The sequence below is a fragment of the Nyctereutes procyonoides genome, unplaced genomic scaffold, assembly GCF_905146905.1.
Source record: "Nyctereutes procyonoides isolate TBG_1078 unplaced genomic scaffold, NYPRO_anot_genome, whole genome shotgun sequence".
Taxonomy (NCBI): Eukaryota; Metazoa; Chordata; class Mammalia; order Carnivora; family Canidae; genus Nyctereutes; species Nyctereutes procyonoides.
In genome coordinates this window covers 48913028-48934470 of record NW_026575051.1, presented here as the reverse complement: position 1 = coordinate 48934470, position 21443 = coordinate 48913028, and the positions used below count along the sequence as shown (strand labels likewise).

General features: G+C 41.5%; 3 protein-coding genes across 5 annotated transcripts in view; 2 read left to right on the top strand and 1 right to left on the bottom strand.

The window, feature by feature from the left end:
• The window catches only part of MDN1 (midasin AAA ATPase 1), a 165071-nt gene extending 157062 nt beyond the window's left edge, over window positions 1-8009 (top strand). The window contains 7 exon segments of the mRNA XM_055329790.1: window positions 954-1069; window positions 1670-1844; window positions 3421-3494; window positions 3592-3706; window positions 4792-4855; window positions 5605-5747; window positions 6558-8009. Coding sequence (XP_055185765.1) covers window positions 954-1069; window positions 1670-1844; window positions 3421-3494; window positions 3592-3706; window positions 4792-4855; window positions 5605-5747; window positions 6558-6746 — 876 coding nt within the window. The 3' untranslated portion in view covers window positions 6747-8009.
• Window positions 8010-11900: 3891 nt separating this feature from the next.
• LYRM2 (LYR motif containing 2) lies at window positions 11901-14677 on the top strand. Its single transcript, XM_055330285.1, has 3 exons — window positions 11901-11993; window positions 12659-12799; window positions 13605-14677. Exons 1-3 carry the CDS (start codon window positions 11949-11951, stop codon window positions 13683-13685), a joined length of 267 nt encoding a protein of 88 aa, XP_055186260.1. The 5' UTR covers window positions 11901-11948; the 3' UTR covers window positions 13686-14677.
• A 2719-nt stretch (window positions 14678-17396) lies between these two features.
• Window positions 17397-21443, bottom strand: part of ANKRD6 (ankyrin repeat domain 6) — a 201088-nt gene continuing 197041 nt past the window's right edge. For all 3 annotated transcript variants that reach the window (XM_055330658.1, XM_055330657.1, XM_055330659.1), the window contains exon 16: window positions 17397-20686. In XM_055330658.1, the coding sequence (XP_055186633.1) occupies window positions 20115-20686 (572 nt within the window). In that variant the 3' untranslated portion in view covers window positions 17397-20114. The remainder of the gene's footprint in view (window positions 20687-21443) is intronic.

Sequence of the window (21443 nt, the reverse complement as noted above, 5' to 3'; positions counted from 1 at the left end):
CTGGGCTGAAGGCAGCGCTAAACTGCTGAGCCACCCAGGATGTCCCTAAAAAAGTCTTTTTAAAAATATTTTATTTATTTATTCATGAGAAACACAGAAAGAGAGAGGCATAGACATAGGCAGAGGGAGAAGTAAGCTCCCCACAAGGAGCCTGATGGTGGGACTCGATCCTGGATCCCAGGATCAGGACCTGAGCTTTGGCTCAGGCATATGCTCAGCTGCTGAGCCATCCAGACGTCCCTGTTTATTTCCTTTCATTTCCATTACTTACTGTATATAATAGATAAAACAGATGTGACATTGGTTGAAAAATGAGGCAAAATGTGTCATTATCAGAATAGGCCACCTGGAATGTTGCTGGCTGACTTAATGTGTCAGCATTAAGTCAGAAGCTTCATTTTTAATGACTTGGCATCCTAAATTTACTGTATGTGTACATGTTTATATTTTGCGGCCACTATCCTCATTCCCACTACAGACCTGTAGGAGGGCTCTGCCATAGTTGGAGCTTTGTGTCTCGGCAATAACACACTGTTGAGAGATTTGCACTCATTGCTTTTGCTTTTGAAACATGACTCCGAGAGCCCATGATTATGTGGCTGGATCTCATAGCACCATAATATCCATCCACAGCTCCCTAGCCACATGAAGCGTACAGGTTATAGGCTTCATAAGTAGTGAGAATAAAGTGTTGATTTGGGCATGAATTCCAATATTTTCTGCCATTTTCATCCTTTCTCATTTGGAACTGAGGGTTGTGGGTTTGGTAGAAGAGGAGACATTTTTAAGGATATGAAATAGATGGCAGCTTGCTAAGAGAAGCTTTTGAGTTAGCTTCTGTGGACCAGGTTCATGGAGGTCATTTTGTACTGCTCTGCTTCAAGTGTCCTCTCGCTGTAATGACTTTGGCTGGCTCTGACGTTCTATGGGTAACTTCCACGTTACTGTCACAGGAAAAGGCTGCAGCTGAGATGTGGCAGAGTTACCTGGCCTTAACTGCGCCTCTTTCACAGCAGTTGTGTGAACAGCTTCGCCTCATATTAGAGCCTACCCAGGCAGCCAAGCTGAAGTAAGTCTTCTCCATTGGACTCACTCATAGCGCCCTGAAAAGATGGCATTGTCACCCTTTCTATTGAGCTCGGCCCTTAACCACTTAAAGTACTGGCTTGTGGTGGCCATTTGTGCTGCATAGGCACCAGTATGTTATTCTATACCTTTTTTCATGTTACCTCTAAAAAGTGTCTTTTAAGTTTGGTATGACTACAGTTCCTTTGATTTATTAACATCTGATGGGAAAATTGGCTGAGCCTTTAGATGGGTGTGTGGGCTTGCTGCATGTGTTACTCACTTAGATCTTTTCAAAGATTTATCCAAACTGACAATTTCAGAACAGAAAAGAATCCAAGATTTAATCAGCGCAAACATATTTTTCTAATTTTTAAAATGTGTCTTAGCTTACCTGGAAGGACCTAATTATTATTGCCAAATACATATCCAGTTTTTCTGACTGCCCTCAATTCTCAATTGACAGTGACACTTGAGTGTGCCAGGTTACTGGTTGGTATTCTTGTTTATGAAGTATTACAATGTAATTTTATTCTTTAAAAAAAGTTATCAGAGGATGAGCAGTTGTTAACTAATCTTTGCCTCATTTGGGTAAATTTAATAGAGGAGACTATCGAACCGGGAAGCGGCTAAACATGAGGAAGGTCATTCCATACATTGCTAGTCAATTTCGGAAAGACAAGATTTGGCTTCGAAGGACCAAGCCCAGTAAACGCCAGTATCAGATTTGTTTGGCTATCGATGACTCTTCTAGCATGGTGGACAACCATACCAAACAGGTAAGGAAGCACAGTGCTAGTTTAATGAGAAATTGACCCCAAGCCATGCTTCATGGCCACCTAGAAGATTAAAATATTGTTCTGGCAAAAAGCACTTTGAAATAACAATTACTGTTCTTAGAATGTGATATCATGTTTGAGAAGACCTCAAATTTTTAAAAGAAGTTAAAAAGGCAGATTTAGGATGTCTCAAAATAATTTGGTCCCTTACTGTTGGAGGCCTTTTAAGTTTGTTTATTAATTAATTAATTAATTCATTCATTCATTCATTCATTCATGAGAGACCCACACACGGGGTGGGAGGGCAGGCAGAGACACAGGCAGAGGGGGAAGCAGGCTTCATGCAGGGAGCCTGATGCAGGACTTGATCCCAGGTCTCCAGGATCGCTCCCTGGGCCGAAGGCAGGCGCTAAACCACCAAGCCACCTAGGGGACCCCACTTGTTCTTTTTAACCTTGCTATGCTCCTGTCTAGCCACAGAAGAGTAACTATGACAATGTTTATTTTCCACAAAATGCAACGTACTATTAAACTATCTTTTATGACCTTGTACAACAACATATCTATCATTGATTTTTTTTAAGTGTTCATTGTATTTCTCTAAGTCTGAAATTATCTGGACTTAGTGCTCTCTTAGTCACAAGGGTTTTTTTGTTTTTTAAGATTCATTAGAAAAGCAAGCACACGCACAAGTGGGAGGGAGGGGCAGTGGAGGGAGAGAAGCAGACTTCTCTACTGAGCAGGAAACCCGATGCAGGGCTCCATCCCAGGACATAGAGATCATAACCTGAGCCAAAGGCAGACACTTAACAATCTGAGCCACCCAGGTACCCCTAGTATACATATGGCTTAAGGGAAGACTGATGGTTTTTGCATTGATGCTATTACCTAGAATGAACCAATGAACAACCTAAATCTCTATATATGTTCTCTTGAAAAAGGTTCAAATCCAGGCTCCTCACTTTTTCCTAATGATGTTGGGTGATTTATTTGCTGTCAGTTTCATCTTCTGAAAAATGAGAATTGAAATAGTATCTATTATATGCAGAGTTGTGAAAATTAAAATGAAGTATGTACTCAGTTGAATGCCTAGCACTTGATATGTGTTCAGTAGATGTTAGCTGCTATAAGTATCACCTTTTTAGTGAGATTTAAATTCTAAAATTATGATATCATTTACATATGGGTTAAAATAAATTGGTTTTTAGAATCTTGTAGCCGTAAGAGATTACTTTTTATGTAGTCTTCCTGCCCTACCCTCCACCCCCACCCCCCAAAGGGAAAAATTCTAAAAATTTTATGGACCAAATCTCTTAGGATCACTTTTATTAGATGATGTCTAGAAAAGACCTTTGCTACTAGTGTAATAGATTCTGGGTTTCAGGATTTGTGATACTTGACAGGGTCTGAGCCACTATGGCCTCTGGCTTGATTGTGAATAGCCGTGGTGATATTCCCTGTGGGCCATGCAAAAATACCATTTTCCTTGGGACTCTTGGTATAATAAAAGGTGAGAGGCATTGATCTAGAGGATATTCTGATTGCTTCAACCCTTCCTTAACTTTCTATTTCATAGCTGGCATTTGAATCTTTGGCTGTGATTGGAAATGCTCTTACACTCCTGGAAGTGGGTCAGATTGCTGTGTGCAGGTAAGGGTGCCTTTTAATTCCAGTAGGAAAATCAAACTATTGTTACATTGATCACACAAAAAATAACTCCCACTGTATTTCATTTTTCTCTCTCTAGTTTTGGAGAGTCCGTAAAGCTGTTACATCCATTCCATGAACAGTTCAGTGACTCCTCGGGGTCCCAGATTCTGCGACTTTGCAAATTCCAACAGAAGAAAACCAAGATTGCTCAGGTATGCTGACAACATCAAAGATCCTCTGCACAGTCATTCTTAAGCAGGTGTGGGGAGACGTAATTTTTATTTTTTTTTTAATAAGAAAAGGGTTTTTTTTAAAGGTCTTATTTATTTGATTGAGCGAGCATGAGTGAGGGAAGGGCCAGATTGAGAGAGAGAGAGAGAGAGAGAGAAGCTAAGCAGGGAGCCCTACATGGGATTTTATCTCAGAACCGTGGGATTATGACTTGCACCTAAGGCAGAACCTCAACTGACTCAGCCACCCAGGGGCCCCAGAGACATAATTTTTAGCATTCTCTCCTCCCCAGTACGGTTTTAGGACAGGTAAAATTTCCAATGCAGAATAGTTCTAGACTTCAGCCTATTTGTCATGGGAATAAAAACTTCTTTGCACCCATTAGCAAATAGGGCATGACTTCCTTTTTCTCAGTTCCCCAAAGATTGCTTGACTTTGTGTCACTAATTCTCTTGCTCCCTGTTTTATGAGAGATTAGGGACTTTTGCAAAAATAAACCATCTTCCTGTACTCTTAATTCGGCCAATTTTTCTCCCCCATTTAGTCTAGAGAAGAAATAATGTAAAATAAACCAGTGACTTGCTCACGATGACATAAGTTCAAAACAGCATAGGATGATAATTCTGTCCTCTTCATATCTGCCTTGATTTAACCTATTTTTATTATGTTGCACTAGAGATTGTATGTTTTCTTGCCTTTTTCTACTCAATTATTTTCTTCCGAAAGAAGACAACTGTTTTGTTAAATTGGGGGGCATTTTTGATGTCTTATCTTTATCCCCCAGGGGAAGTGTTTTTTTTTTTCCTCTAGGGTGTGTTAGAGAACACTAATAGCATGTATGCTAGAGATACAGGTCTGTGCTGGAGAATGCCACTACCCAAGGATAGATGCCAACAGTGCGAGTCATCGGTCCCCAGTACAGATGGCTTGAAGGGGCAGTGTGATTGCCTATATATCTAAGAAGGTTATTTGATTATCACTTAAGAGTTAGGAGTAATTTCAGTCTCTGCAACAAAGAAGAGAATTTCAGTAGGTTTCTAATGGCCTGTCTCTGGTTCTGGTTTAGTTTCTGGAGTCCGTAGCCAGCATGTTTGCAGCTGCTCAGCAGCCCTCACAGAACACCAGTCCAGGTGAGCTGCAGTTTTTAATTTTTATTAACAAAATACTTTTCTGTTATGTACATTCACAAGCTGCTTGCTTCATCCCACTATACTCATAACCAGAGGGAATCTTAAGCAGGCTCCATGCCAGTGTGGAGCCCAAAATGGGGCTTCATCTCACGACCCTGAGATCATAATCTGAGCTGAAATCAAGAGTAGGATGCTTTTTTTTAAAAAAAAAAAAAAAAGATTTTATTCATTTATTCATGACAGACATAGAGAAGAGAGAGAGAGGCAGAGACACAGGCAGAGGGAGAAGCAGGCTCCATGCAGGGAGCCTGACGTGGGACTTGATCCTGGGTCTCCAGGATCACACCCCAGGCTGAAGGCGGTACTAAACCGCTGGGCCACCGGGGCTGCCCAAGAGCAGGGTGCTTAATCAACTAAGCAACCCAGGCACCCCTCAATACTGCCATGTTTATACTTTATAGCCATAAATATGTTTTGTTATTGCTATATGAAATTAATGTGACAGAGAAATTGTTTTATTGACAGAAGCTTCATATGTCTTTGTGCAGCCTTGTGTCCCACTGGAGGGTCTGAAGTAATAGACTTAGGTCCCTTTTGTTTATGTCCAGAATTCATCGGTTTTGGACATCTCTTTGGTTAATAGTATAGAGAAAGGCTACAGTAATTTGTCTTCAAGTAGATTTGAGTTGTTAAAAGTGGGATTTTTGTTTTGTTCCCTGTTTCCTCTCCTACTATATGTTCCACTTTAGAAACCGCACAACTCCTCCTGGTGGTCTCTGATGGACGTGGCCTTTTCCTCGAGGGTAAAGACAGAGTACTGGCAGCAGTCCAGGCCGCCCGGAATGCTAACATCTTTGTCATTTTTGTTGTATTGGACAATCCCAGTTCACGGGTAAGTGTTACTAAAAGTTGCTTTTCTGGGGTTAAAGTGGGGATTCCCTTCAGCCTGTCCTATCTGATGAAATATGGCCTAAGTCACACTATCATCACCCCTAATGTTCTGTTGGTCACTCTTCTAGGCACTTGTTTTTGGTGAATAACCCAGTGAGGTAGGGATCATTATTCCCACTTTGCAGTGAAAGACATAAACACAGGTTATTATAGGTAATGAGTAGGAAAGCCAGATTCAGATTCCAGAGACTACCCTTTCTGTGCCAACTCCTACCTTTGTGAGTCATCCTTTCCCTCTGCACTGTCTCCTTGTAGGTACTGCAGCCTTGATAATGGGCCTTATCCACTTGAAACTGTAGACCAGCCCCAGCCCATTCCAATTACTTCTATCCCAGCAGTGCCCTTCTCAGAGCAGGGTGCAGCGGTTGCTAAGTGAAAGATACCCACAGGGCAGTTCTGTTCCAGGGGAAGCATTGTCTCTACAAGTCACATTAAGGCCTGGATAACAAGTTGGAAGACTTGTGAATTACTCCATGTAGAAAATGGGATAATATCCTTATAGGAAATTTGAGTTTTCTTGTCCGCCCTTTGCTCCCTTTTAATGCCCATATTCCCTCAAAGAGTGCTCAGAAAGAGATCTGCCGCCTCAGTAAGAGTTCTGAAAATTGTTCCTTAGTAATAAAAGCTAATTTTATATGTAGGAGTTAGATTATAGGAGACGTAAAAACTGTTAGCAAAAGAGATCAGAGAAAAGCTAGCCAAGGATACTGGTTTGGTTTTTCTTTTATATCAAAATGTTTTCTGTTGACAGGATTCTATCTTGGATATTAAAGTGCCAATATTTAAAGGACCTGGAGAGATGCCCGAAATCCGATCATACATGGAAGAGTTCCCATTCCCATTCTACATCATTCTTCGTGATGTGAATGCCCTCCCTGAGACACTCAGCGATGCTCTGAGGCAGTGGTTTGAGTTGGTGGCAGCCTCCGATCACCTGTAGAGAAGGAACAATTTAAAGTGAGACTTTAAAACACAGTCAGACTGTGGCGTCTCTGGCTACGTGCTCCCTCTTTTGGACAAGTGCTTTTGATCTGACTGATAAAAATTCACTTATTAGCTACAGAAAGTTTTTATTACAATGTACATTTTATTTTATAATGTGCTTTCAGAGCTAGAGCAAGCCTGGGGCTCCCTGCTTTGCCTGGGTTACAGTTGTAAGAAATCTGGGTCAGTGAAGGAATAGCAGCAGCAAGTGTCTGGTGTCGGAAGCCCTGGCCTAAGAGGAGACCTGGGACCAGCTACTTTTTCCCTCTTGCAGGAGCCCTGTACACCTACCGATAGCAGCTGCTAGAATTAGGATTGTCCCAGTCCTTTGGACAAAGGACTAAAGACAGCTCCCCTTCTGACTCTGCTCTAAGGCTCCACCTTGCCAAGCCCATAATGTGTATCCAAGTGCTATCAAGAGGCTGAGACAACAGCAGCTTTGTGGAGTCCTGAGTGTGTATCTTTTCTCATTGTGCTTCATATGACGGGAACTACCTTCTTTTGGAGGGTAGGTAGGTTGCATTATAGGGGTTCTCAGAAAGCAACCAGTCATGGGGCCCAGGTGGTCAGAAAAATGACCCTGACCCTTGGGTGATGGGAAAATGAAGTAGCTTTTCCATGTTGTCTTTCACTTTTGCTGCTTCAGGAGACTATGCAATGATGGGAAGCTAATTTTCCCTTTGATTATTTCATCCTCCTAGTGCCACAGCCCACCCCTGTTGTTGTATTTATTTCTTTAGGTCTTTTTTTTTTTTTTTTCTTAACAAGAGGAAGAGCTGTTCCTTCAATGCTTTTAAGCTGGACTGAGCCAGTCCCATTCTGGAAAAAAAAAAATGCTGTCTTTAGGAAAAATAAGCAGCTACATTCCACCCCACCTCCACCCCCCAAGTCAAAATACATCAGCGGTTTTTAGACAGTTCTTACTTGGCCAGAAAACACTGCTTGAATACTTGAAATTGTGTGCTGTGTTCTATTTAAGTTGTCAGAATGTTCTTTTGTAGACAATATGCCATGATGTATAATTGTCTATCTCCACATCTGTTTTCAAGTTACACTGTGAAGTTTGCCACATTTTTGAGGTGGTCATCAAAGACACAGATTGCTTGTTGTTTAACCAAGTGTCCTAAAGCATGTACCTGAGGTTATATCATTTTTTATTCTAAAAAGCTATGCAGCTTATATTCTGAAAATTATTAAATATATACCTCTGTTGATATAATTCATGACTATTCTTAATGGACTATGACAACTGTATAAAAGGTGTGCCAGAAGAATGATTTTGTCTGCTCCATCAGTCAGCTATCACTGGCTAATATGGTGTCACCATGACCTGCACAACTTCAGTGACTCACTGCAATAATGGTTTCTCTCTCATTTGTGTTTCACATCCACGATGGGTGAGCTGCCACATGCTGGCTCTGCAGCAGAGGAAAGGATGAGTTGAAAAACACAAGAGCTTCTAAAGATTTTGTTCGAAATGACATGTTTGTTCGTTTCATTGGCCATTGCCCTCTATGATGGGTCTGGTAGGGAAAGACACCAACATTCTGACCATAATATGGTCTATCATATATATCTTTGAAATTGTACCATATAAGCTGGAGCTTCCCAGCTGGTACCTAAGAGTCCCATTGTCAGCTTGTGCTGTGATGGGAAAAGGGTTGGAAAGCATGGAAGCAGTTCCAGGAGACCTCCAAAGGAATGGTGATGTCAGGTCACAGAGGGAGTTCTGAGGGTACGCTTGTCTCCTTTGGAGCTCAGAAGTTATAGCTGCCTTACTTTGTCTTCACACCCCAATCTTGTTCAGTCTAACGTTGACATCTATTTTATCCCATATGCCCTTCTGCTCTGCTTACACTATAGTTGGAGCACTTTTAATCTGTACTCTGGCCTACTTTGGTGATAACCTAGACAAGTCACTTTGCCTGCTTCCTTTTCTTATAACAGCCAAGAGATCTTTCTAAAATTCCTTTAGAGGTCCCTATTGTGAAGAGGGCATTATTCACCCTTCTTAGGGTGACCTCTCCTGTCTCTTCTCTCCCAGAATCTCCCCAACAGTAGCTGGTCTAGTCACAGCAAACCAGAGGTCCTGGAATCCACCAGTTTGGAATTTTCTTACCTAATGGGCCTTTCTTGAACCAGCTGCCTAGTTCAGATAAGCCCTCAAGTATGAACCCTGCCATCTATAATATTGGACTTAGATGCTCCCTGTGTTATGTCTCCTGCCCAAAGTGAGTCTGACCCATGACGGTATCCCAGTGTCTAGCATGAGTGAATGTTTCTGGATGGGAAGAACTAGTATAAAAATGTCTTCTCACATTAATTTATAGATTCAGCACTATAAAAGATTTTATAATTTGCAGGGAAAGGATACAAAAGATTCTTGCAAGAAACTACAGGGTATTAGTCCTGACGAATAATAAAATGTATTAGTCCTCTATGAAGTAATCCTGAACAATTTGTTCAGACCCTAAAAAAAATTACCATATGGTATCATAAAGCCCAAGAAGAGTGATTTAATAAATGGTGTCAAAATTAGTTTAGCAACTGGAAAAAGGTTTGACATTCATATGCCATAAATAGATGGAGTAAATATTTTAAGACACAATAAGGTCTAATTGCAAATTTCTAAAGGTGGGGGGATGAAATTGAAAAGCCTCAAAAGAAAAACACGTGAGTATATAGAGACTTCTTAAGGCTATATAAACAAAAAGAACAGCCAGACAGGCCATACAAAATTAGAATAAAAGCCTTCATCTCCATAAATGGGACCAGTCATGCCAATTCATAAAATACCCCTTGCCACTTTTATGTCACTAATTTTTGTTGTTTTTTTTTTAATAAAGATTACTCATTTTTTTTTTAAAGATTATTTATTCATAGAGACAGAGAGAGAGAGAAAGGCAGAGACACAGGCAGAGGGAGAAGCAGGCACCATACAGAGCCAGACGTGGGACTCCATCCAGGGATTCCAGGGACTCCAGGATCACACCCTGGGCTGCAGGCAGCACTAAACCGCTGCGCCCCCGGGTCTGCCCTATGTCAGTAATTCTTGTAAGAAAAGAATGAATTGCTATTGCCAATTAGAAGAAACTTTAAGAGGCAGTCACAGTTAACATCACCCATTCAGTGCCTGGTAGTGGTCAAGAAAGGTAGGCATTGGAATATAGGTGGCCGGTCCTGTTTTCAGTGCATTACATGTATAATGCAACTCTGAGGTAGATGTTATTTCAGCTTCCTTCCAGATGAGGAAAGATGCCAGGAGAGATTAAGTTGCCAAAAGAATACAATTAGGAAAAGGGAGCACCAAAAGCTTACAACAAGTGAGACAAATAAATAGTAAATAGGTAACCAAATGAACATGTTCATTTTTGGCTGTTTTAAATTAGAACAATTGTATTTGACAACGTATAGCAAAGATTCACTAATGCTACTTACATAATTTAAGGGCATGTGTGTTTTGTGGGGATAAAGTTATGAGGAAAAGCTTAAGTTGTGGGAACATTCAGTTCCTCATTATTAGTGATACAAAACTGTTAAAACTTAATGGAGCAGCCATCTAAAACCTGAGAGCTAATAATGTGAAAATTACTACAGGGAGACTTCACTAAAGTAGAGTTAGGAGGCTAAGAGGGACCAATGTCCCTTCCAGGAAGAATTGTCAGTTACAGACACTAGCAGACGCCTAATTATAGCTCCCAAAAGAAGGTCAACAGGAAAGAATAATCAATTACAGGCCCTAAGGGGGAAAAGATGTGAGAAGCACAATGTTCAAGAAATCAACTACCCCAGCAACTCCAGGAAGAATCTTGATTTTTTTCCCCCCAATGAATTTTGCAAAAGAACTCTCAATTTCCTTCTCCATAAAGTAAGTTTCTCCCCTTTACTGGACTCGCCTGTAGTTTTGCCGTAGCTTGTGTGTCCCCAACTGCAATTCTCTCTTCCCAAATAAATCCACTTTTGCTGGTAAAATAACCTTTACGTATAAGATTAATGTAAGTAATGGCAACCAGTAAGACTGCCACCATGGGGAAAATGCTTGCAAACAGAAAAGATCAGGATAAAAACCGGGGGGGGGGGGGGGGGGGATGACGAACAGAACACAAACTCTAAAAGCCAACATTTACATTTTTATTATTTCTAACTCTACACATCTAAAAGCCTCAACAGGGGATCCCTGGGTGGCTCAGTGGTTTAGAGCCTGCCTTCTATCCAGGGCATGATCCTGTGATACACTTATTCTGGAGTAATCCTGGAGTGTATTTTTTTTTTTTTTTTAGTTGTAGGACAATTTTCATTGCAGCATTATTCACAATAGTCCAAAAGTGGAAACAAACCAAGTGTTCATCAATAGGTGAATGAATCAACAGTATATGCTATATCTCTACAGAATATTATTCAGCCCTAAAAAATAATGAAATTCTGATATATATACTATGACATGGATAAACTTCAAAAACATACTAAGTTTGCAGGGCCTGATCCTGGAGACCCTGGATCGAGTCCCACGTCGGGCTCCCCGCATGGAGCCTGCCTCTCCCTCTGCCTCTCTCTCTCTCTCTCTCTCTCTCTCTCGCTCTGTATCTCTCATGAGTAAATAAAACAAAATAAATCAAAAGCTTTTAATTCTTGGCAGTTTTGAGGTGGGGAGATACACCAAATCAGCTTTTCTACAGGCTCCCTGCATGGAGCCTGCTTCTCCCTCTGCCTGTGTCTCTGCCGCTCTCTATCTCTGTATCTTTCATGAGTAGATAAATAAAATCTTTAAAAAGAAATAAAAAAAGAAAAGCCTCAACAGGAATACACTAATTTTACCCCTCTCAAACTAATCCGACGGTGCCAGGAACCGTGCCAGTCGCCTTACCACTCCTATTATCACCACTGTCTGTGACGCAAGAATTGCTGCCCCCTCTCACCCATAAGGAAATTTAGTCCAGTAAAATTGCCCGAGGCTCTATGGCTCGTTATGGGTTCCAACCGCCTCACTTCTGACACTGCGGCGGGGGGTGGGGGGAGGGGGGCCGAGGGGAAGCCACCGGCCGTCTCCCAGGAAACCGAGCTCGCCCCGCCCCTTGGCCGCGCCCCCGCTTCCGCTCCTGCGCACTGGAGCCCGCGGCGGGGCCGGCGGGGGCGAGCGCGCCCGCGTTCTCGGGAGGACATGGCTGCTTCCCGCCTACCCCCCGCGACGCTGACGCTAAAGCAGGTAGCCGGTTCTCGGCCGCCTTCGAAGGCCGCGGTCTAGGGTCGGACCTCAGCCCTCCGCCGCGCCCTGGGGGGCGGGGCGGGGGCGGGGGCGGCGGCGGGGCCCGTGAGGCCGTCCGCCTGTCGGGCCGAGCGGGGCGGAGGGCGGGGCGGGATTGCCGACGGATGCGGCACCTGCTCTGGTTCGGGGATCGTGCTGTTCGTGAAGCTAAGGCTGTAGGAACGGAGAGCCGTGTTTCTGCTCAGTGGCCCTCTCTTGCTGTTGAGGGTCCTTAGGCTGGACAAAGGGAATAAGCAAACAGCCCAAATCAACCTTTTGCTCTTTTAAGTTCATCTTCGCCCTTTTTAAAAATTGAGGACGAAAGAGAAGTCGGTCTATGTAGTTTGGTGTCCTAAAGTAAAGCCCTCGGGGGACCCCTGGGTGGCGCAGCGGTTTAGCACCTGCCTTCGGCCCAGGGCGCGATCCTGGAGTCCCGGGATCGGTCCCGCATCGGGCTCCCTGCATGGAGCCTGCTTCTGCCTCGGCCTGCCTGCCTCCCTCTCTCTCTCTCTCTCTCTCTCTCTATCTCTATCTCTGATGAATACATAAAATATTTTTAAAAAAATTAAAGTTCTCTGGGGCTGTAGATTTTGCAGTTGTAATCGACATTTCTCCTCCCTCCACAGTTCTTGAGAAGGCAACAAGTCCTCCTCCTCTACAGAAGGATTTTGCAAGCCATTCGACAAGTTCCAGGTGATTCTGATCGCAAATACCTGAAGGACTGGGCAAGAGAAGAATTCAAAAGAAACAAAAGTGCTACCGAAGAGGTGAGAACACGATCACGTTGAGGATAAGCCCTGACTATTTTGTATTAGTTGAATTATATTTTATTTATCTTTTAAGATTTTATTTATTTATGAGAGAGAGGCAGAGACACAGGCAGAGGGAGAAGCAGGCTCCATGCAGGGAGCCCGACGTGGGACTCGATCCCGGTCTCCAGGATAACGCCTGGGCTGAAGGCAGCGCTAAACCACTGAGCCACCCAGGCTGCCCCCAGTTGAATTATTTTTAAAAAAGTTTAATAGATGTCTTGGAATATAAGGGTCACGGAGATATAGATCCTGACCATTGCTTTTAATGTTACCAACTTCCAACTCAATTGATATTTAAAATATTACAGGGGCCCCGGTGGCGCAGCGGCTTAGCGCCTGCAGCCTGAAATTTGATCCTAGAGCCCAGGGATCGAGTCCCATGTCGAGCTCCCTGCATGGAGCCTGCTTCTCCCTCTGCCTGTGTCTCTGCCTCTCTTTCTCTCTTGTGTCTCTCGTGAATAAATAAATTAAATATTTTTAAAAATTATAAAAAATAATAAAAGAAAATTTTACAGTCTTTGCTCTATAGTAGCATTACCTGACTCCTCTGTTAAACCAGACATACAAGAAGAAATAATAAGACAGCATGATGGTTTGGGAAGTATGATGACGGGTATATGAGAACATGCCAGGCAGTGTGCACCCTAATTCACAGTAGTTCCAATTCACAGTGTTGGTCTCTTACTTGGTTAAACACAGTACAGCTCTACTCTTTCATTTGTTAGTCAAACAGTAACCAAATTTCACTTTTCTTCTACAGGATACAATCCGGATGATGATTACTCAAGGCAACATGCAACTTAAGGAGTTAGAAAAAACACTTGCTTTGGCAAAATCTTAACCTACAGCATCATTGTGAAAGATTTTCAGTCCATATGTATTGTTGGGCTGATGAGAGACTCAACGATGGGCAGCCTAAAACCAAGTCCAACTGTACAGTACTTGGGAAAATATCAGAACATGGAGCCTGGCATGTCAGAGCAAACAAAAGCATATCAGAACAATTGCCTTAACACTGAAAAACAATCCTGCGTTTTGAAAATTTTTTGGATGTGTCATCAGTTCAAGCAGCGAAAACCAGTGTAAGTGGTCAGCACATAAGATGCTTAATATCATTACCCGTCTGGAAAATGCAAATTAAAACCGCATTGAAAAAATAATAATAAAAAAATAAATAAAACCACATTGAAACAGTACCACATCCACTGGAATAACTGTGATTAAAAACAGCTAATAACAAATGTTAGTAAAGATGCAGGGAAATTGGAGCCCTATACATACATGGCTGTGGGCTTATGAAATGGCACAGCCACTCAGAAAACAGACTGTCAATTGCTTAAAAGATTAAGTTACCATACAGTTCCGCAGTTTCTTCCTAGGCCTATACCCAACAGAACTGAAGATCTTTCTATAAAAAACTTTTACAGGAATATTCATAGCAGCATTATTTATAACCAAAAAAGTAGAAGCAATCCAAATGCCCATCAACTGACAAATGGTTAAATAAAATGTCTAGAATATTTAGCAATAAAAAGAAATGAAGTACTGATGCATGCCTGCTACACATGGATGAACCCCAAGACCAGTCACAAAAGATCACATATGTGATTCCATTTACATGAAATACCTAAAGTAGGAAGAGGTGGTTGCCCAGGACTGTGGACAGCAGGAGAGGGATTGCTACTGGACATGGGGTTTATTTTCTGCGTGATGAAAACATTCTAAAGTTAGATTTGGGCGTTGGTTACACAACTCTGAATCTACTAAAGTCCTTTAAAGCCTGCATTTTGCATGTATATGTGAATTATACTTCAATAAAGGGTTTTTTTTTTGTTTGTTTTGTTTTTTTTGCTGATATATAATTGACATACTGTGTAAGTCAATAAAGCTGTTTTAAGAAACAGTATGAGATGTATGGAAGTATACTGACCTCAGGAGATACCTTAGGCCTTTCTAGAAAAAATCCTGCATTACTGAGGGCTGGTGAGGTAGGTTCTTCAGATTTGTAATGATGCAGTAGCTCAAGGACTTTCTGAAAGGATCACTGGGAATATAGATCTTTGTTGGAAAGAGGAGAGACAGAGGCTTAATGAACACATTGAAGCACTTACCAAAAAGAAAAAGCAGTATCTGGATGAAACTAATGCAATTACCTTAGCATCCATATAGAAAGACATGAAACCATCAAGGAAGATCCTTGGTGCATTAGGTTCTCCTCCAGTGACAGGAAGAAAAAGTTTGAAGAATACACTGAAGACAAGAAGTGGACCTGAAGACACTCTGAGACCAAATGTATACTAGTTAGTGAAAGTGAAAACTTATGAAAGAGGCTGGATTGTCAATCCTGCAAATAGACATCCTCTGTTCTACAGAATAGATCTAAAAATTTAATCCAAGAATCTGACCAGCACCTGAAAAGTGTAGGAAAAAAGTTGCAGAATGATAGATGGTTACCTAGTACTGTACTGTGTGCCAAAGGGGAGAGAGAAGCAGATGGTGGCGTTTGTCAATGACCTGCATTGCCAGGATCCACCTGCCGTTCCCACAGCCTCAGCCCACAAGACAAAATAATTCTGAATATTCTTCAACAGGGTAATCTAATATCAAAATGCAGGAGCTAATTATCAGATTTGTACATAAGTGTACATTAATCAACCTGATGAACAGAAGCATTTGTAAACAGTCTGAACAGAGGACACTTTTGTGTAGCATGATATACATACTCAAGTATAGACTATTTCTAGTAAATCTAAAATCCTGACACTATAAATCATCCTTTTATGAGATGTAGAAGTGACTTGATGATGTTCTTCCTAGCAGCGGTATATGTCAAAGATGTAAGGAGCATTTGTACTTTGTAAGATGCAAATACCAGACTCTAAGAAAACCTAGCTTGGGATTTGTTCTGTATGTTTTTTAAATTGGGCAAAACACTACAAATTGAATTGTCATCTTCTAGAAGCGAAGATTATTATAATATTAAGTAATAATGGACAGTGTTTTAATACTAAATAAATCTTAGGCTAAACAACAATTTCTCCTCCCACATGGAATCATGCTCATTAAGATGTTGGCCAGTTAGAACTCCTGGTGAAACACATTTTATTTAGCGTCTTTATCAGTGTTCTGGCTTGGATAACAAATTACCTGTGTGGGGGCACCTGGGTGGCTCAGTTGGTTAAGTGTCTGACTCTGGATTTCTGCTCATGTCATCTCAGGGTTGTGAGATCAAGCTTGGAGTTGGGCTCTGTGCTGGGCATGGGGCCTGCTTAAGACTGTCCCTCTCTCCCTTATTCCCTACCCATCCCTTAAAGCACAAAAAAAAAAACACAACTATACCCTTATCTGAATGTAAAAGTTTTGTCAAGTTTAAAATATTTGGATGTTCAATATTTGAACTACAACAAGTCAAATCTTTGTATTAAAATTTTTAAAATACAAAAGCTTTCTAGCATGAGGACAAGCGGCTAGGGCTATTATTTAGCATACTGACTGTTCCTACATCATTACTGCCTTTTAAGTGTGCCATCGGGTTGGAAGTTCCTAAACTCACGGCACAGGGATTGCTGTGGAGGGTGCCTGCAGAGGACTTTGTAATATTTGAGGAAAACAGAACATATTTCCTGGTATTTGTATTACTGTAGTCACACAAGCAGGTACTCAGAAGAGACTGAGACCACACTTACCTAAATTGTTTCTTCTTTGGAGGAAAAATGCTAAACAACAGAAGGTAACAGCTCACATCCATGTGGAAAAAAACCCGGGATTATGGAGAGCAAGTCCGAGCCGGATCAAAAGCAAATCATCACTTTGTGCCAAACTAGAAATTGCCACAGCCTATTTCCTTCCTTCAGTCAGACATCTGAGAAATTCTATCAGGATTAAGTTTGCTATTTTTGTTTACTAAGAGGAAATTGCTTTTTACCCACACTGTTTTCCATTAGGAATATCTCTGCTGCTTCTCGATTATGTGTCTCATGGATTTAATATATGCACAATTATTGTCATATTTTGACAATATTAGAGAAGAATGTTTCCCTTTGAAATCAACGGAAACAATTTTAATTTCTCTTATTTATAAGAATTCTAAAAGGTCACTGATTTTGTCTTTTAAATCCTAATTGATTTGGCTTTTATATCACAGGAAGAAATGTATTTAGTTTTTATGAACAATTTGTTAGGAAATGTTATTTCGCCTGCTTACAGTTATAAGTGAGGTTTTGTTCTCTGCTATTTTCTAAAAGGTCAACATTTTAAACAAGACAAGCCTGCACTGAGAATATTTCCATATTATGGGCTCTTGAAAAATTTATTTTTCATGCAGTGCATCTGATCGCTACTTTAAAGCGGATGCATTTACCAGAAGTCACTCTTCTATCAAAACAAGGTAAAGTGTGGCTAGGTGAAGGTACTCTTTCTGGGAACCATAAATTTGGTCAACCACACAAATGAAAATGTACACTAAATATTCACACTTTCATTTCTAAATAAGGATTTTATTTTTTTTTTAATTTTTATTTATTTATGATAGTCACACACAGAGAGAGAGAGAGTGGGGCAGAGACACAGGCTGAGGGAGAAGCAGGCTCCATGCACCAGGAGCCCGATGTGGGATTCGATCCTGGATCTCCAGGATCGCGCCCTGGGCCAAAGGCAGGCGCTAAACCGCTGTGCCACCCAGGGATCCCTAAATAAGGATTTTAATATCCATAATGTTGAGAACCATGGTTTGATGTTTGGAAGAGACAAATTCAAGGTAATAAAAATACTAAATAGAAGACAACATACCTCTAATTATCAGCGCTTGGCTGAAGAAAAAAAAAAAGATTTAAACATGAAAACATCACTTACTTTATTTTGGGCTCCCAAAGTCAAAAGTAAGCTTAGAACTATATTCAATCTAACCACAGATATTTACTTTATTCAATGCAATAATTCAGTAACAAAAGCCCCACTGTAGTGTTAGACAGTCTGTATTTTACATCATTTTATAGCTATTGAGATTTCCAATTTCACTTTCAAACACAACCCACGCGAGAGACTATAAATTAATAATTTTGCTTCTTTGGAAAAGTACTATTGTGACATTCGCTCATTTTCGCAGATAGCACAAGGGAAAAATAAGATACCTATCAAACCCAAAGTTGAATTTTTGACAGAACTAAAGAACAAAAACCCAGTCTTTGAAATTAAAAAGATATTGGTCTTGGGATGCTGCCACCAGCTTGGGTTAGGACGCTGACTGACCCTGTTTCCTTGCCTCTCTACTGGTTTTCCTTTCCATTAGAGAAGGATCCAGGTAATCAGACAGACTGGGTGGCTTTGACTCTTCTCATTCTTCCCTAGTCTCTTCCCTGTTACTTGGACAAAAATACCCAGTTCACAATGAGAAGCTGCCTACTTGAGGGGTAGAGGTTATATAATCAAAATCCTTCCTTCCAAAGCACTCTATGGTCTAGTTAAAATTTGTTTTCAGCATTTCTCAGCAAGGATATTCCTTGGGATAACAGGAGATTTCGTAGGTGAAAAGAACTCCTGCTGAGACTACAACTTACTATCTCAGGATTTCATGTCTTTGAGTATCAGGCAGTTCTCAAGAAACTGATGGGTATTGAGGAAGGATTCCAAAGATGTCCCTGATGCCTGATTAGGGGAGCTGGGCAACTAAGTACCATCTAACTCTGCAGTGCCTGCATCAGGAACGCAGGGGGGAATGCGGAGAGGAAGGCACCTCTACGTGCAGCACTGCAACAGGAGCCGCTGAGGAACGAGACAAGCTCGCAGCCGTGAACATCAACTCGATAGAACATTCAATGGATTTCCCATCCAGGTTGTGTAATGGTGACCTAGAACTAGATCTAGATTTGTTAGGAATGTCCATCTATATCCATAGATCATCACTATTAAACAACTGTGAGCTTGATAGGCAAAAACAAAAGGACTATAAACATACTGTGTTTTTCTGGGTGTTCCCATGTCAGGAAATCATTTTCTCTTTGGCTCAATGAGCAACATTTTATTCAGTGTTAGAGACAATGGTTACTCAGTTCCTGTGTTGATGGAAACAGAATTGAGATTTCTGTGCACACATGGAACCGTGAGATGAATACAGTCCCACATACCAAGGGACACAAAGCATAGAAGATAATTCCAAAATTTCAACATAACCAAGCTACTTTTACAACTTTAGGATGAGAGTACAGTAAAATCCTTGGGGCTCTGCGAAGCTGAGAACAGTGGGGTCTAGATCAAGTTACTGAATTATTTTACCTTGACATAATCAGTGCAAAGCAGTGGGAAACTTTTGAGGCTCTTCAATGACAAGAGACGATGAGAAGTGAAATATTTTCAAGAAATGGCCTTACTTCTTTATAAAATGTAAACCAATAAAGCTCAAATTTAGAAAGGTTCTCTTGGATAACTGTTGTGTATTATGGATGTGGATATGGATAGAAGTTTCAGGTAACTGTTAGGTGAATGTTTTTCCATTAATCTTTAAAATCGGTACAATTAGTTAATTGTAGTATTTCCACGTTTTGGGTGGAAATACAGAAAAAAATGACCAAAGGATTTGAACCTTTCTCATTTGAGTTTATTAACAAATATTCCCAGGGCTATCGGTCAATTGCTCATTATTTTCAGTACCCTCTGACTTTGCAAAATATTTTAAGATATACTGGCTCTAGTGACATCAGGAAAATCTTTTTCTCAAAATCTATTTGATAAGTTTTCATCTGGTTAAAAGGTCAGCACTTCAAGAAGTAGGAATTTGACAGAGCCGACTGAGCACATCTCAGCTACATCTCTTACAGAAAGATGCTCCTGTCTGGGCACAGCAGGTATGCACCACGCTAATGACCACTGGAGCTTACAAGGGATTAATTTTTCTTCTTCCTTTTGATTTATATTATTATATACATCCTAAATTTTAGGGCTCAGGCTTTACACATCATTCAGTTTCTTAGCGTGGCTTACTTAATCTGAACTTTGCAACCTCAGATGAGGAACCTGGACTGAGGTTAGGAGTTTGTAATGAAACCTGAAACTAAGCCAGTGTTCCCTGGTTTCAGGCTCATTGTTGAGGTCTTCATAACTTCAGGGCATAGGAAGCATGTTTCTGGCACATTTCAGAAATCTGTTTTTGTTTTTTGGGTTTTTTTTTTTTAAAGGCAAGTCTGCTGTGTCCATAAATGACACCTTGGGTATAGCTATCCTGCAGTCGCAAAACCAGCAATCCTCAAGAATCCCTTCTTGTGCTACTTCCCAGGTCCTAATTTTCCTTCTGCACCTTCGTCCGTAGTTTAGCAAGTTCTTCTTCTAAACTTTTAATATGTTCCTTCAGGGTGGCCTTGTCTTGCTGGGCTTTCTGACTGGCTTGGCTTCGAGCTTCTTCAATCTTCCTTTCATACCACTTTTCCATCTGGGTAGAAACAGCCTCAAAAAAATACTGAGTAATCTCCAGAGCCTGGGAGGTGTCTCGAACATGAGGGGCAGTCTGCTCACTGCCTGCTGCTGGTGGGGGCGGCCCACAGGTGTTGCTGGGTGCTGGCTGCTGAGTCCGGTGCCTCGTCTGCCCACTTTTCCCAGACTTCTTGGTTTGGGTGCCTCTGTCAACACAGGGCCCAGCCTGCTGATCACATTTGGTTGCTTCTTTCAAGGGTACCAAGGCTGTCTGTACCTTGACGTTCCTCAGTCGGGAGCCTGTGCAGTCTGAGGAAGACAGCTCCTGCTGGAGTCTGTGGGGAACCGTGGAGCTGAAGGCCTTTTCCTTGGGCCTAACCACCTGAGGAGAACTGTCAGAAGCTGCTACTGGACCTGCAGTGACCACTGATTGATCCATACCTAGTTTCAGAAGGAAAATAAAACCACATTCACACAGTCATGTGGCTCTGGGTCAGCATTTCAGAGTCCTGGTAATCCTTTAAACCATCAGCTACCACCCAACCACCCAAGCAACCCAACTGCCAACCACCATGTGTCCTCCCCTACCACTTACCCCTGATGACCATTTTGGCTTGTCAGGGCTTTCATGAATAACCTTGTTAATCACACTGGCGGCATCTAAGCCAAAAAAAGTTGCTGGCCTTTCTTTTAGCCAGTTTCAATTTACCTTAGAAAGCTCTGGGTACCATTTTGGATTGCTAAGGATGACCCAGCTCGTCAAGTGCCTGCAGAATGACTGGGCATGTATTGATGAGAATGAATATGCCCCTCCCCTAATTGATGGGCCTTTCCCAGGCCATGGCGCCAGTTACTAGTCCTTGAGCCAAGCTCCAATTTGGAGAGGTGGTCAAATCCTCTATACTCAGAGCTCCAGCCAAGCTCTTTAACTAGACCGATGACAAACAAGGTGCCCAGGATCTCCCCAATGTCCCAGGCACAAAAAAAGATAAAACCACAGTCCCGGAAGTGGTTTATAATAACATAATGCATTTGACATATCAAAATTCCTCACAGAGGCCTAGTTACAAAGGCTCTAAATGTCCTCAAAATTACCATTGAGTATAATTACTGTAGGCTAATGAAAAGACACTTTGGTTGAAAGATCTCTTTATCTAGCACCGGGGACAGCTTCATTATATGATCTGCTATTTATGGA